The 17,512-nt window shown below is 38.2% G+C and overlaps 2 protein-coding genes across 2 annotated transcripts in view; one reads left to right on the forward strand and one right to left on the reverse strand.

The window, feature by feature from the left end:
- Nucleotides 1–1,624: 1,624 nt before the first annotated feature.
- On the reverse strand, nt 1,625–5,526 carry LOC127127652 (mitochondrial import inner membrane translocase subunit PAM16 like 2). Its single transcript, XM_051056908.1, has 4 exons — nt 5,298–5,526; nt 3,805–3,892; nt 2,044–2,177; nt 1,625–1,922 (listed from the first exon to the last, which is right to left on the reverse strand). The coding sequence occupies exons 1-4, from the start codon at nt 5,298–5,300 to the stop codon at nt 1,794–1,796; spliced, it is 354 nt and encodes a 117-aa protein (XP_050912865.1). The 5' UTR covers nt 5,301–5,526; the 3' UTR covers nt 1,625–1,793.
- A 1,053-nt stretch (nt 5,527–6,579) lies between these two features.
- The window catches only part of LOC127099673 (uncharacterized), a 40,734-nt gene continuing 29,801 nt past the window's right edge, over nt 6,580–17,512 (forward strand). The window contains exons 1-2 of the mRNA XM_051037403.1: nt 6,580–7,031; nt 7,392–8,119. Of these exons, the coding sequence (XP_050893360.1) occupies nt 6,580–7,031; nt 7,392–8,119 (1,180 nt within the window). The remainder of the gene's footprint in view (nt 7,032–7,391; nt 8,120–17,512) is intronic.

Genomic DNA, 17,512 nt, shown 5'->3' on the forward strand with positions numbered 1-17,512 from the left:
GAAATAAAACTTTGATGCGATTTATGAGTCTCTTCATCCTTGTCTTAGTAGACCGGCACCGAAGGCAAAATGAATGTGTTTCTCTGAAATGGGTCACCTCATAGCATGTGCATATGATAGAGTGTGTATTGATCTTACACGATACGATTTTTCGAAAACTTTTTTCCTATTGTGCACCGCCCCACCTCAAAATCCAAATGATTGTATTAGGTGGCTTTCAAAATCAGACATTTTGTTCAAATTTACTTGAAATCGGGATGCCCTATACCTCTTACATCACCAACGTGGGCATCTCATTCAATAACAAAAATCAAGACTTGGTCGGACCATTTTGTGGAAAGGATGCGAGAGTTCAAAAAATTGAGCAACATTAAAAAAGAATCAAATGCACAAACAAATAAGTGTATGTAATTGTGTCTCAATATTAATGAAGTGTAATATACTCAATATCTTAATATTTAATATATTTTTTATCTTTGTCAAAATATTTGTTCATTTGCCAAGCAAAGTCATCATGTAGGTTCTGTTTTCTGCCTGCTCAAGAGAGGTTCCTGAGATGTATCTACAGAACAAGATAATAGGGTGCGGAACCTGAGATATATCTTTGGAATCAGCATTCTAGATTTTATGAGGTCCACATTTGTCTACAGCTTCTATAAATTAAGGTGTTCTTATTTTTTAATTCACACAACCTGAAAATGCCTCAAATTTCACAAATAAACATTATTTGGTGTGTCGTAAATGTCTCATTCTCCAACGCGGCACTCGGGCGAAAGTTTAAATTCAACGAGTACACCTTTCTTGCAGATCTAAAATACATAAACAATCGAAAGGAAAGATTGAATTCAACAACTTTGAACTCAAGACAAATGCAAATGTAAGGGCTATGCGGGATATATTTTTCCGTTTCGAAATAAAAGTTATGCTTGAGTTGAAAGCGGCGATTTCAATATCGATCGAAGATATTGTAAAGATGTTGAAGCGTCCATCTAAATATTGAAATGTAATGTTGCATTTTATGTTGAAACCATATATGTAATACTTATTTTATGTTACGAAAATTAATTTTATTTTGTCAAATTATAAAATTTTGATTTCTGCCTCTGATACTGCTCAGCATACATTACGAAAATGTATCCGCTGACAAATTCTAAAGATGCATCACCGATTTAAAAAACTCAACTAATAGCATGTCACTCATGGCCTACATTGTGTATTATATGCTTATGGAGATTTTCACGAATTGCATAAATAACATAAGAAATTCTATTGAAGATTAAACAATATAGAAGAGTTTTATTTAAGAAACTTATCTATTAGTAAAGCCCATTGATCAATGTTTTTAAAAGCTTAACAATTTACTCAGTGTGACTTCTAATTAGTTTATTATTCTTATTTCTTCAAACGCGCTTATTAGCTTCTTGTCATGAGTAACTTTCATCAATTTATGAACAAATGTTAATAATGAAAAACATGTTAATAATGAACAAATGTTAATAATGAAAAACATGTTAATAATGAACAAATGTTAATAATGAAAAACATGTAGACATTTTACTATTGATACTATTATCATTTTGATCAGCATTTTATGTTAAACTAAAAGCTTTAACAGCCTCAGTTCTATAAAGCTTTCACTATTTGTAATGAATTCTCAACTAATAGTCATTTACAAACAATTTTCTAGCAAAACAAACTTAGTTTTCATTGCGCAAATCGTACACAACATGGTGGCCAAAATGACCACACAAGACTATTAAAAGATGGAGCAAAATTGGAGTAAAACTCAGTCCTCAACTAGGGTTTCCATCACCTTTGTTGCTTTCTTTCATAGACTCCAAACATTCCTTCGCCCGGTAAACTTTCGACTGCAGGTAAAAGCTCCCATTTTTGGCATTATTCTCAAACATTTTTTCATATTTCTGCACAACAACAATTATGTTTAAGACAAGGTTGAGTATGTTTTTGAACACATAGTTGAAGAGAATCAAATTTTGTCAATTTTATAGGTAATAGCCACAGTAGAGATGATATACTACTAACCTTGATAATATCCTCCCAGGGAGTTTCCTCAGTAACACCGAGAATCTGCCTAGCCTCTTGCTCTGTTATCTTTGTGCTAGCTTTGCGGATAGTATTTTGAATTGTTTCTTGTGCAACACCATTTTTTGAGGCATCTAGAACAACATAATGTTGAGAAAATGAGAAGAATTAACGGTCACTATTTTTATAGATAGATTTGATAAAAAGAATTAACAGTCACAATTAACATGAAAATGTGAAAACTGATGAAAAAAGTAGCAGGAAAAAGGTAAGGGGCCAGATCCTCCTCTCAACCGAACCAACCTGCCATCAGTGTTGTCAATAGTGGTTTGCTCAAATTAAGCTATACACCAATGTTATAGCACCGCTATGGGCACTATTTGACAACAGTTTTTACTAAATAACATATCCTGAATCAATAGCAATCTGTTCAAATTCTGATATGCTATCACACCACTCTATACACTGTTTAACAAAACTACCTCCCATAACCACTTCGAAATTCTCAGATATTCAGTTACCCACCCCGCTGTTTCCTCTGATTCCCAAATCATCTTCCTCCACTCTGTTATCATACCTCCCTCTCCTCCATACTACTACCTTCTTTTGGTGCCATCTGTCCCTTTCAGATTAGTTTCTTAGGCTCAATCATTCCTTCCTAAACTCCCATTTCACAATGGGCCTATCATATTAATTTGAATTGAAATTGATTTATCCTCCAATCCTCAATCTAATTAATAATGAAGAAAATTAACTTTAACTTTAACTTGAGGTTGAAAATTTTACAGTAAGTTTCACATTGAACTTACTTTTCAAGTAAAGACATTCAAATGTAACTCAATTTATTTGAGACTCAATTATAAGCAAATCAGTTTATAAAAAATAAAAATTAAATACATTCAAAACTATGATTATGCTCTTACTCACAAGGTTGCAGATTCTAAATAAGAATTTGTGAAGTTTGTTTTTAAGACAGATATGTTCAAAGACAGTGCAATCCTAAAAGATTAAGATGCTCGTGAATCATGAAAAGGGCCGATTCTCCCCAAAGCTTACAATCTTAGAGTAGAGGCATGTTTAAGATGTTTTACATCTATCCAAGTCACAACACAGAAACAGAAGGAATCGTGGTTGCTCGATATCTTTAAATGGTTGGTTTTAAAACATCTTACAATGATTAGTAAGAAAAAAAAATCTTAAAAATGATAAATAAAAAATCTGAACAGTGAAGACAAAAATTATAATAAGATTCTGAATTCTGATGCAAAGTTAAAAGCTGATGAAGACAGAAATAGCCAGACACCGAAGAAAGCCAAATCAACAACGGCTCTCCCAAAATACAAAGAAAACCACACCTATCATTTAAAATGTGCAAAAACAAAGAATTCCTTCCTTAACATAATCCTTGAACTCCCATACACCAGTTGGCAAAAGGAGAGAAAAAACTATGACTCCATTATATCTTTATCACCAAACTCAGCTCCTAAATTCTTAAAACAGTGTACAGCTAAATATATAGCAATTGTAAAAATTATTTGGGTTTTGGAAAGTGGCACTTGCATATGATTTATATCCATGAAAACAAGTTACTTACAGAACACCACAGTATCATTATGCATTACTTCAACGGTCTAATTTGATGCTTCTCAAAGTCAATTCACATTGTGACGCAAATGCAAAATGTAATTTAATAATATATTAGCAAGCATATATGTTTTATCACCCAAATCTCAAATATATACAATAGTTTGGAAAGCTTACTGGTAAGTGCTTGACGGTATGCCTGAACAACTGCTCTTGCCAAGATTCCCCCTCCCATCACGATCAAGTTTGCGAGAATCTTTGCAGCCTGCAGAAATAAGTTAGTCAAAGTTTTGCTAGAAACCATGAACATTTCAGACAATCTATTGCACGGAGACGATTTATATATAGATGATTCTAAACCACTTTGAAGCACCCCTCCTCAACCAATACTTCTCTCTATCATTTTTTACTCAGTTTGAAACAAGCACCCAAATAGTTACCACTGTGACTTGAACCCTTGAACCCACAACAAACTACCAAATGATAATCAAAACAAATTAGACAAAAGGAGCCACAGTGCAAAGAGGCACCAGCTAAACAATCGAGAATTACAAAATTCACATAAGTACAGCTTATGGACAAAAAAATTCTAGTAACAAATATTTAAAGTCAACCGCAATAAATCTAGGTTAGCCATGCAACACATTAAAAACACCCTTTCAAAAACTGATGCTTGAAAGGAACTCAGTTGAACTCGTGTTAGTAGAGAAATTTAAAAGGAAGAATCTCTTAAATTTTACTATCCACAGAACGAATTACAAACTATGAAACACGGACTCCGACATGGACACCGTGACACAATACGACATAAACACTCTGACACAAGTAAAGTTAAAAACATAGAACACCGACACCTCTACATATATGATAGCACATGAGCTTTATTTATTCATCTATTATTAAAAGAGTTAAAAATATTCTAATCGAAATTAATGTGTTAAATTCTTCAACGATTACATTGTTTCAAGATTTGTCCAAAAAATGTATATGGTGTGTTAGAACAAAGAAGAAAACAATTTTATTTTAAAACAAATTGTCTGAATTGTACAACACGGGTTGTATGAGTGTCATAGACACAAATTACACAAATTCAAAGAGTGTCAAAACAAAAACCATTTTTATAAAGAAACTTGCCGTCTCGTATGAGTGTCATACAAATGTCAGACACGGCAACACGCCTACTCCTAGAGGTGTTTGCGCTTCATAGATTACAAATAGCAAATTTCTAACCGGTGAGAAAGTCAAACTCACATCATGGAAAACACCTTTTGATCCATCCAATTGAAGCTTCTCTCTAAACGACTTAGTATACCTGAAATTTTTATTTGGAATGAAACTCAGCCCTATTGGCGCACAGGTCCGTGGAATGGTAAGGCTTTTACCGGGCCGGGATTATAATATACCGGGAACAACTACTTATTATCTCAATTGGTCTTATAATCTATAACCTGACGTTGGTGTTTGGAGAATTGCTCAAAACTTACACATACTTTCAAGAATCTAAAACTCAATCTCATGAGAAAAAAAAAAGAAACATCATAAGAACAATTTCAAAAACTCTTAAAAAAAACAAAGAAACTAAACAACATATTTAGCTTCATTCACAATTTCATTGAAAAACAAGAAAAGAAATAGATAGAAAACGACTTGAATGGAGCAAAAGAACGTACCATAGCTTAAGGATCAACAAAATGAAGCCTTTATGATTTACAAGGTTGGATTTGTCTTGTTGAGATTGATAGATTTTAGGGTTATGTGATGAATTGGTTTGTCGTCGAAGAAGAGCAACAGCTTGGTTTTGCAGCCGGTGACAATGGCGGACGGTAGGGTTTCAGTTTGGGGATTTTATTTGGGGAAGTTTTCTTTGCCCACACGACGAATGTTTAGAAAATTCTAGAAATAGTACATTTTGTTATTATTATTATTATTATTATTAATAATAATAATAATAATAATAATAATAATAATAAAATAATAATAATAATAATAATAATAATAATATTTAACTTGATAAAAAAAATTAAAGATTGAAGTTTTTGTTTTTTTAAAAAGGCCAATAGGCCTAATTATATTGATATATCTCTACGAGCGTATCTTATATATTTTTATTATATCACTTGAATTTTTAAAAATGTCTCTTGTTTTTTAAAATGTATTTCTGAACGTATTTTTTATATATTCAACAAAGATCACTCTGAGATGCGTCCAATAAATTTGATTGTTTTTATTCTGGAGATATATCTCTGTAATATTTTAATAAATACCTTATTTATTTATTTATCAGTTCAGTGAAAATTTCAGAGATGCGTCTCTAGAATTATGAATGAAAATTTGAAATTTTTTGTCACCTTTGCATGTCAGATATTTTCGGAGATGCATCTTCGGAAATATCTGATAAAAGAAGCAGTACATGATCACACAATCATTGTTGTCATAGTTGATTTTCAACCAAACCCTTCACCAAAAAAACCTCTATTTTCAATCCATTTTTTCACTCCAAATCTCATTCTTTTGGTTCATCACATCATAGGGAGAAAAAGAAGATAGAATTTCAGGTAAAGATCTTTCATTTCTCTTTGCATTACTCACATTAATCGAGTTTTTTTGCTGAAAAAAAGAGCATCGTGTTCAGAGATATATCTCTGAAACATGTATGAACTTGTCTGGAGTTGCATCTTCGGAACTAGTCTGTGTTCAATTTTCGGTTTTGTTTTCAGCAGTGTCACTTATATGATGTTATGTTGTAATTGTTTTATTAGATATGGTGCACCCCCTGTGTTTTTCCAAAATAAGTTGTTTATTCGGATGTCAAACGTGTTGTCGTGAAGGTGGTAGGTGTTGGCAACCAATTTAAAAACAAGCAAGAGTTTGAATCCCGTGATCAAATGCTTCAATGGATTCGTATGAAGGTCTGTAAACTTGAATTTGGTGTGGTTATCAGAAGGTACGATAATGGTTTGGATAGAATATGCGCTTTTTGTGACAATGACGTGCGAAAGAAGCGGAAAATATAAATATCTTCTCCGAAATTTTAAAAGAGACAACACTGGATCTAGAAAATGTAAGTGTCCGTTCAAGGTGCATGGTTACATGTTGGCAAACAAAAACTGGAGGTTTAATGTGATATGTGGTTTACATAACCATGATTTGTGTGAAAAAATAGTCGGTCATCCTAGTGTGTGTCAGCTCATGCCGGAAGAGAAGGAATATGTTGTTGACATGACCTTGAATCTGGTTCAACCGAAAAATATACTTGCAACATTGAAACGAAAACGACTCGAAAATATATCAAATATCAAGCAAGTGTATAATATTTGGCACCTAACTTACAAGCCGCTTATGAGGGATAGAACTGAGATGCAACAACTCTTGAAACTGTTGGATGATATCAGTTACATGTCTAGGTACCGAACGTGCGAGGATTAAGTTATTGTTAGAGATATATTTTGGACTCATCCTGATTCCATACAGTTGTTCAACACGTTTCCTACGGTGCCCATACTTGATTCAACCTACAAGACCAACAAGTATAGACTTTCATTATTGGAAATGGTTGGTTTTACCTCAACTGAGAAGACATATTCTGTTGGTTTTGCATTTTTTGAGTGTGGAAAAGAGGATAATTTTACTTGGGCCCTAGAGGTGTGTTGGACACTATTGAAGGACCAAGGTGAGATGCCTAAAGCGATTATTATCAACTGTGATACCGCATTGATGAATTTGGTTTCATAAGTATTTCCTTCTTCTAATGCATTACTTTGTAGGTATCACATAACAAAGAATGTGAGAAGTCGGGTTAAACCCGTGGTATGGACGAAACAAATAGAGTCTGAAGATGGAAAAATGGTGAAGGTGGGTGTGGTTGTGGAAAAACTAAGTGATGCATGGAATCGTATAATAAATTCTTCCACAAAAGAACCATATGTTGATTCGCTTATACATTTCAGGAAAGTGTGTGAAAAGTATCCAGATTTATTGAAATATGTTGAAAGCACAATTCTTGACCAGGTAAAAGAGAACATTGTTTGTGCATGGACTGATAATGTTAGACACCTTGGAAATACAATAACTAACAGAGTTAAGTTTGTCCATGCTACTTTGAAATTTTGGTTAGGAAATAGTAAGGGTGATTTGTGTAGAGATTGGGACTCTGTGAACCACATGATTCAAAACCAGCATAATGAGATACAAACATCATTTGGTCGGAGCATCACAGTTTTGGAACACAGATTTAAAGACAACATTCTATATTCTCGGTTGGTCGGTAATATTTCTCGGGCAGGTTTGAACTATATTTTTCACGAGGCTAAACGAGCTGATAATGTAGGCTCTGATAGCATAAAGTATGGATGCACAATTGTGAAAACATATGGTCTCTCATGTGCTTGTGTTATTTCTAAAAAATTGAAACTTGGTGACCCAATAAAAATGGACGAGGTTTGCACTCATTGGAAGAGACTTAGGTTTGATGATGATGGTGTCATGAATGATGGTAAATCAAATATCTCTATTTTGACCGACTGAGAAGTGATACAAGAGATATTTTTGAAAGCCGATGAAAACATGAAATTCCATATCAAAGAATAATTGAGGAAGATTTCCTATCCGAAAACTACCTGCATGAAACCTCCCTCTCAACCGGTAAAACCAAAAGGCACTCTGAAGAAAATGAAGCCTACACCGAATGACAATTCGACTACACGGTCTCCTTCGTATTTTGAACATGTTGTCAAAGTATTTACCAACTCACCAACTCCAAAATCTCAAAAAAAGTGTTGTGAAATGAGCCCGCATTAGCAAATCATCTTTGACGCCGCCTCCGCCAAAGATTCCATTCATCGTCGAGATGGTGGTTTTTATGCCCAAATATATCGAGCAAGTCGTTGCCTTAACAGTCTAGTACCGGAGGAAAAATGGATGCGCTTCCCTGACATGGGTCACCTAATAGCATATGTGTATGATAGAGTGTGTCTTGACCTGACACGTTACAGTTTTTCGGAAACCTTTTTCTCGCTGCGCACTGCCTCACCTCAAAATCCAAATGATCGTATCATGTGTATTAGATGGCTGTCAAAATCAAGTCATTTTGTTCAAGTTTACTTGAAACCGGGATGCCCTATACCACTTGCATCACCTGAGTGGATGGCTCATTCAACCACAAAAGTCGAGATTTGGTCGAATCATTTTATGGAAAGGATGCAAGAATTCGAGAAATTGAACAACATTGAAAAGTAATAAAATGCACAAAAGTCGAAGGGGGTACCATCAATAGGTTTAGTCAATGACATATGTTTCCATTCGTTTTAATTTCTTGTTTTACCAGACAAATAAGTGTATGTAATTGTGTCTCAATATAAATAAAGTGTTATGTACCTAACATTTGTTCATATTGTGTCTTAATGCATTAATGATCATCTCCATAACAACATTTTTTCTTTTGTAAAAAAAAAGGTTCTATTTTAGAGGTTCTTTGATAGAACTGGTTCAGGAAAAGTTCTGGAGATACATCTCTGGAACAAGATAATAGGGTGCAGTTCCAGAGATATATCTCCAAAATCAGCATTCCAGTCATTGAGTGGTCTATATTGATCTATGGCTTCTATAAATTAAGATGCTTTTATGTTATATTTCACACAAACTGAAAATGTCTCAAATGTCGTAGCTAAACATTGTCTGGTATGTCGTAAATGTCTCGTTCTCCAGCTCTACACTAGAGCGCACATTCAAGCTCAACGACTTCACCTCCCTCAAAGATATCTGTAATACCCCAAAATTTACCCTTCATTTTTCCTGAAAAAAAAAAGTTAAAAATAAATAAATAAATAAAATTAATTAAATAAATAAATAAAATATAACAAATTTTTTGGACTTGGGTCTCCCTCATTTGAGCCCACTACCCACGAAAATCAGTCTATAAATACTGAAGTTTCAGTAGAGGAAAACACACTTGGAGTTACACTGGGAGATTCACTGGAGAAAGATTTTGAGAGAAGGAAACCTAGGAACTACTCTGCAGCGACCTTCAGGCAGCCCTGAGAAGTTCACTCCGCCTCACATAAACCCTAAAGATTGTTTTGTAAACCTCACGGGTGCAACTCAATTTCAATCAAGCTCTCCAATCAGGTTTGCCCTATATCCATCATCTTTATGCCTTTAATTTGAATGCTCTAAATGTATGAGGTATTATGGGTGAATTTGATACCTTTTTGATGCATGTGTTTGACAAGAGGTTTAGGCCTCCTACCCTTGTTTGCTTTTTGTGAGCTTTTTGTGAATTTTGATGGAATTATTCATGTGATTGCATTTTGATTTAGGGGCAACTCTTGGTTACCCTATTTTGTTGAGTTTTTTTTGTGAGGGCTCACATGACGTTGGCAGGGATAACTTGCGTGGTTTCCCACTTTATTTGTGGGATACCCCCTGGAGGTTCATTCCGATTACCTGTACTGACCCACTTTCTTTGATGATGTTAGCTTGGAAGGATCTCAGGGTTTATCGTTCCTTTAATTGCTGTAACTTCGGATCTTTATCCGTGTGGTAATTTTTTCCTTTTCTCGCACTTTATCGCTTTCTTAGCTGGAAGACCTCGATAGGAGGCAATGTTTGAGCCCCTTGGTGGCATTTTACTTTGAGATACATGTTTTGTGTTTTGTATTCATATCCCCACATGTAGCGCGGTTCCTTCGTCAAGGACTTCCTGTTTGCCCTCGAGCATCCCAAACCCTAAAACCCATAACACACGTTTACTCCTTCTACTACAGGTGAGTAAGTCTCCAAAGGTCGAGCATCCGGTAGATTGCGTAGTAACGTTGTTCGTCCAAAACCCAATCCATAACCCCGTAGTTAGCCGAACTACGGCTTGCTCTGATTCTCATTCCAGATGAGATACGTAGGCATAAGACGCGATGTCTTAGCGAGCACACATCCCCCAACCCATAGGTCAGCCGAGCTACGAAGACTCTGATTCTCATATTCAGATGAGATACGTATGCAGTGGATGCGACATTCGCGCGAGTCATTTCTCTTAACCTTTTTAGTAAATAAACACATTAGGTAAACCCATACCCTTTAGACAAAAAACCACAAAAGTGGATCCCATAGAGTACTATGGATGCGTAGGGGTGCTAATACCTTCCCTTCGCATAACCGACTCCCGAACCCAAGATTTGGTTGCGAGACCCCGTCTTGTCCTTTCCTTTTTCAGGTTTACTTCGAGCGTTTCCTTTCCCTCCTTTGGGATAAATAACGCACGGTGGCGACTCTTCTGTCTTTTTCTTTCGCCGGTTGTTTTTTTCGCGCACTGTATTTTTCAGGTTGCGACAGCTGGCGACTCTGCTGGGGATTCAGAAGTTGACCTCTTGCTGGTCCATCTTCCCTAAGCGAGTCCCTCCTAGCTTGTGTGATTTTTCTTGTTCATTGGGTGTTCATGCTTTTGTACATTTATTTACTTACTTGCTTGCATTCATCTGATGTATCTGTTGGAGCTGTTGTTTGTTTGTTGGGATGGGATGTTCTACGAGAGATAAGCCCATTACCCAGGCTTGAGTGTACACACAGGTTTTAGAGTGGATGATCATGAGGCTTGCGTGGCATGTTGCTACGTTAAGTCGTTCGTGAAGAACCACACCCAGACGAGGTTTCTCTTGGATATATTATGTCCTACGGATGTTCTGTAACGACATGATGTTCCTTTAGAAATCGTCGACTCTGGTGACCATTTCCCGAGAACTCAGTCGAGGCCTTTCCTCTAAGACGTGATTATGTTAGCTCTGGTGGGCGCATTCTCGCTGATCAATCCGAGGACCCCGAGACTGGGAACTTGCTTTAGGATGTCCTGTTGAGGGGAGTCAGTGGAGGTCTTTTATCCCGTAATAATGCCAAACCTTCAGTGGTAAACGTATTATTCACGACTGAAGGGCTGAAGTTGACAAACTTCTGTTCTTAGAACCTACCAGTGAGGGGCGGGCTAAATTCAGGAAATCTTAACCTCCAACCCACCCGGTTTTCTGGAGCAGAGCTTTGATCTTATATTATATTCCTCAGTGGTTTTCTCTTCAGACAGTGTAACCCGACAGATGTTCAAGCAGATACAGCAATCCTGATTGACATACCACTGCACTGCATTCACATCATCACATCATTCACATTCATATCATTTAACACATGTTTATCCATTCTCGGGAGTTCACATCTTCTTCTTGATTCTAGTCGGGGTTTCTTCTTACACTGTTTATCAAACGAGAGACTGGAATCAAGGGGGTAGAATACCTTTTGGAATTGATAAACATGTCATTGCATTTGCATAGTCATCCGCATGTCTTGCATAACAGGTACCGCTGCAGTGTTCTCATATTGTTTGGTGTCCCACTAGCAGGATAGCTGACTCAGGCATTCACCGATACGGTACCCGAAGGAATCAACAGAGAGCGATGGAGAGCCTACAAGCAGAGCTCGCCGAGATGAAGATTCGCATGAATCAATTCATGGATTTGGTTCAAGGGGTGGCTCAAGGACAGCAGGAGCTTAGATTGTTGGTACAGAGGGATCCCCCTATTACTCAACCGGAGATGTTGGCTGATCCTCCAGCTGGAGAGGCTAATGGTCCCAATGGACCGGGGCCTATCCTGATCCCGCATATCAACCTAGATCAACAACCCATTCAGGATGGTCAGGATGATCAGTTCCCCTTGCTTCAGGAAGACTTTGGCATGGACCCCATGTTTAGAAGATTGGAAGAGAGGTTGAAAGCAGTGGAAGGACAGAATCTTCTGGGAGTAGATGTTGCTGACTTGGGGCTGGTCCCAGGTGTGAGAGTGCCACCGAAATTCAAGGTCCCGATATTTGACAAATACCATGGCAGCTCTTGCCCCAAAACTCACGTGCAAGCCTATTTCCGTAAAATGGTTGCATACTCTGATGACGAGAAGCTACTTATGTACTTCTTCCAGGATAGCCTAGCTGGGGCATCCTTGGAATGGTATATGAGGCTGGACAGAGCCCACATCCGTTGCTGGAGGGATTTGGCAGAGGCTTTCGTGAAGCAGTATCAGTATAATGCAGACATGGCTCCGGACAGAACTCAACTTCAGAATCTGTCTCTTAAAAGCAATGAGTGCTTCAGGGAATACGCTCAACGCTGGAGGGATACAGCTTCCCGTGTTCAGCCTCCTATGTTGGAAAAGGAAATGGCCAACATGTTCATGAATACGCTGCCTGGACCTTATCTGGAGCGTCTGGTGGGGTGCAATGCTTCCAACTTTGTTGATGTGGTCTCTACTGGAGAAAGGGTGGAGAATTACCTAAAGACCTATAAGAGCCAGAGTGGAGGTGGATCCTCATCAGGGGTGAAGAAGCCATTCATTCAGGGACAGAAGAGGAGAGAAGGGGATGCAAATGTCATATCTTCTTATCAGAACAGGGATAACCGGAGGAATAATTTTCATAATTATCATCAGCAACTGTATGTTGCGGCTGTGACCATTCCAGTTGCAGCGCCACTACAACAACAACAATCACAACGTCAACCAGCTCAGTATCAACAGCAGCAGCAACCGGGTAACAGACCCGCTTATCAACAGAGGCAAATGATGATGGACCGGCGTTTCGACACCCTTCCAATGTCGTACGCTCAGTTGTTCTAGTCTTCAACAACTACAACTTGTGCAACTGCGCACTCTGGCTCCTCCTATTGGTAGACTTCCGGTGGGTTACGACGCCAACGCTAGGTGTAGCTTCCACTCTGGGGCACCTGGCCACAATATTGAGAACTGCAAAGCTTTTAAGCACGTAGTTCAAGACCTCATAGATTCAAAGGCCATCGACCTTGCACCGGCTCCAAATGTCGTTAACAATCCCATGCCCCAGCATGGCGGTGCGAATGTTAACATGATAGAGGGAAAAGCCAAGTCCATTAAGGATGTGTTGAAGTTGAAGACTCCATTGTTGGATATCAAAGGATGCTTGCTGAAGGCCGATGTTTTCCCCGGTTGTGGGAAGGGTTGTTTGGATTGTGCCACTCAGAGTGGAGGTTGTTTGAAGCTACAGCAGGGTATCCAGGCCTTGCTCGACAAAGGTATCCTCCAGGTTGAAGATTTGTCTGTCCAAGAGTTTGTGGAAGGGGTTGAGGAAGAAGGGTTTGAAGATGCTACTGATGAATTCGCAGATGTTGTTCCTACTGATTCTGTAATCCATGATGATGTATTTATTTTTTCCAATGTGGATGATCCTGATGTAATTGAACTTGATCCCGATGTTTCGGATGCTTGCATTTCAATGAATGAGATTTCCGAGTACGACTGTGATATTGCTACTATCACTATTTTCTACCCAACTAATCAGATCAGTGTGCCAGAAGCGCAACCCGTGCCACCAGTGCGACAATCTACTATGACCATCACAACCCCTGGTCCTTTACCTTTCACCAGTGAAAGGGCCAGGGAGTGTGTATATGCACGATCATAAGGTGGAACGACCACTGAAAGTAGAAGAGGGTCAGAAGCCCGAACTTGACGGTCCTGTAACACCCCGATAAAATATGATAATTATTTAAATTAAGTTAATAGTATATTTATTAATTTAATTAAATAATTGGAATATTATTGGATTATTATTATTGGAATAATAAAAGTTAAAATCAGTAAAAAGGTCCCATTTGGTAAAAAGGGTTTTCATGTGAAAGCAGAGAACACGTAACATTGAGAGAAAGAGAAGAAACTGAGAAAGGGAGAAGAAGAGGCTAGGGCTCAAGAGGAGAATTCACGATTGTTGAAGGTCAAAGAATCAATTGCCGGATTAACTCAGGTAAGGGGGTTTATCGTCGTTTAATGGGTATTATGGGTTAACATGTAATGGGTAGTAATAAGCCATTGAATTGACCCTAATTGGGATGAGGAATGCTGTAAATGGTGATGAATAAATTTCGTTAAAAACTGTGATTGAATCTATAGTTGGGTGAGTCGTAGTTTTCTGGACGTGTAGCTTTTTACGGAATCGAAATCGGAGGTCCGGAAGTCCTCCAACGACGAAAAATGCGGGTAATTCTGCATTCTTTTCGTGTTAGCGCAAGAACAACTTTCTGTCTTGCGTTAACCGGTTAACCCAGGGTGTTAACCGGTTAACACTGTTATGAATTATGAGAAATTGCTTTCTGTTTTGCGTTAACGGGTTAACCCAGAGCGTTAACGGGTTAACACTGTTATAATTTGCCAAAAAGCGTATTCTGTCTTGCGTTAACAGGTTAACCCAGGGCGTTAACAGGTTAACGCTGTTGAAATACTGTTAGAATTGCATTCTGTCTTGCGTTAACAGGTTAACCCAGGGCGTTAACCGGTTAACACTGTTAAAAGTTGTTAAATTTGTATTCTGTCTTGCGTTAACAGGTTAACCCAGGGCGTTAACCGGTTAACACTGTTGAAAAACTGAAAAATTGTATTCTGTCTTGCGTTAACGGGTTAACCCAGGGCGTTAACGGGTTAACGCTGTTGGAAAAGTGAAAATTTGATATTTAAATATGGTGTACATATTGGATGGGCAGAAGTTTGATTTTCTGAGCTGTTGTTGTGCAGTTTTGGTTGTTTCAGCTGAGTGATATAATTTAGCTGATGTATGATATAGTAGGGATCATTTCCCGTTGTTTTGAGCAGTATAGGTATTAGTAGAGTGTGCTAATACTGTGATTTGTTATTTGGCATGACATGATATGATTATGTGATGAATATGCTGATGATGTATGACGGTATGCATAATGTTGTGAATATATCTATTATGTATGCAATTGTGGATGGACTGTTTATGGCCTTTATGGTGGTAGCTAATTCCCATGGTGAGGAATTAGTGAGTTGTTTATGGCTTAGAGTGTGAGCATATGTCCATTGTGGATTGTCGTTGATGTTGCATGCTAGGTGATTTAGTGTGCATAATATGGCCTTTATGGTGGTAGCTAATTCCCATGGTGAGGAATTAGTGAGTGAATTATTGTGGATTGTTGTTGATGTTTGCATGCTAGGTGATTTAGCGTGCATAGCATAGCCCTTGGGGTGGTAGCTAATTCCCATGGTGAGGAATTAGTGATGTGAGTCACTAGGTCTCAAATGAGTAGGACTAGTGAGCTTGGTAGCCGTATCTGGATTTGATCGGTGAGGTTGAACTATATGTTCACGAATAGTCGGTACCGCATGCATGGAGTCTTATTGCATAATATATGTATGGCGTATAATATGAATGGATGTATTCCAATATTATACGTGTGTTTTGTGTTGTGTTGTGTTGAGTATGATTATGAGTTGATGTTGCCGTTGCTGAATGTGTGATATGATTAGGGTGATGAAATGTGTTAATTTACTTAGCATTACATGATATTTTATAATGCTTATTATATCGATTGAGGAACTCACCCTTACAACTATGTTTCAGGTAACGAGCAGTGATTGAGTAGAAGCTAGTGCTTGGAGTCTAGTGTAGTTCCTTAGTGGGTCATGCTCTGGTAGATGTAACATCGGGACGGGATGTTTTACTTTGTTTTCAATTGTGGTTGTTGAACAGTTTTACATGTAATGTGATTACATGGTTTGCATGATTGATTAGATCTCTATCCGCTGCAAATTGTGCAATGTTTTATTTGATTAATAAATGAGCATGACAAACTATTATGGTGAATGGTGTGAAGTGTCAAGTGTGACACCCTTAAATTGCATATCTACTCTGATTTATATTTTGTTGAATTAATTAATTATTGGGGTATTTTAGAAGGGTGTTACATTAGTGGTATCAGAGCATAGTCGGTCGAGTCGAGTCGTAATTATTCTGTTTCCCCTGTACGGGATAGGTGTTGTGTAACCCTATCAGTACTTATTGTTTTAGCTTGTTGGGTACTCAGAATAGAGATGGCTGGAAGAGGTAGAGACGATGCTGCGATTGCTGAGGCTCTGGGTATGCTAGCTGGAGTACTTGGAGGGAATCCGAATGTTGTGGGGCTGGGAGCTGCTCGTCAACTGAGTGAGTTCCAGAAGAACAATCCTCCAATGTTCAAGGGAGCATACGATCCAGATGGTGCTCAGAAGTGGTTGAAGGAGATCGAGAGGATCTTCCGAGTGACTGAGTGTGCCGATAACCAGAAGGTCAGGTTCGGTATGCATATGCTGTCAGAGGAAGCAGATGATTGGTGGGTTGCTGCCCGCACTGAGTTGGAAGCTGCTGAGAGTGCTGAGATCACTTGGGCGGTGTTCAGAGAGAGATTCCTGAGGAAGTACTTTCCAGAGGATGTCAGAGGAAAGAAAGAGATAGAGTTCTTAGAATTGAAGCAGGGCAACCGGTCTGTTACTGAGTATGCTGCTAAGTTCACAGAGCTGTCGAAGTATTACACTCCCTATGATGAGGCAGTAGCAGATGGGACAGAGTTGTTTATGTTGTTAGCGACTTTGGAGGCTAAAAATAAACTGGTGATTTGCGATCTAGCCGTGGTGTGTGATTTCCCTGATGTGTTTCCTGAGGAAGTGAATGAATTACCGCCAGAGCGTGAAATTGAGTTCTCGATTGATTTGGTACCTGGTACTAGGCCGATATCGATGGCTCCGTACCGTATGTCTGCTGTTGAGTTAACTGAATTGAAGAGTCAGCTGGAAGATCTGTTGGATAAGAAATTTATTCGTCCGAGTGTGTCTGTCATACGGTGAACTGGACTTTTTTGTGGTTTTAATCGCAATGTCGCGGTTAGCAAGAGTCGCCACCGACTTTTCTTTTATCCAATAAGGAAAGGTGGAAAAGAACAGGAAAGACCTTAATTTAGATTTTGGGTTCGGGAGGTACATTATACAAAGGGAAGGTGTTAGCACCCTTTGTATCCATGGTTATCCATGGGCTCTTAATTGCTCGATCACTTATATTATTT

This window comes from Lathyrus oleraceus, chromosome 1 (genome assembly GCF_024323335.1).
Source record: "Lathyrus oleraceus cultivar Zhongwan6 chromosome 1, CAAS_Psat_ZW6_1.0, whole genome shotgun sequence".
NCBI classification, from domain to species: Eukaryota; Viridiplantae; Streptophyta; class Magnoliopsida; order Fabales; family Fabaceae; genus Lathyrus; species Lathyrus oleraceus.

Coding starts and splice junctions, on each gene's coding strand:
- LOC127127652 (XM_051056908.1), bottom strand. Junction 2,178..3,804: donor ATACCGTCAAGCACTTACCA/GTAAGCTTTCCA, acceptor ATGTTGTTCTAG/ATGCCTCAAAAAATGGTGTT. Junction 1,923..2,043: donor CCTGGGAGGATATTATCAAG/GTTAGTAGTATA, acceptor GTTGTTGTGCAG/AAATATGAAAAAATGTTTGA.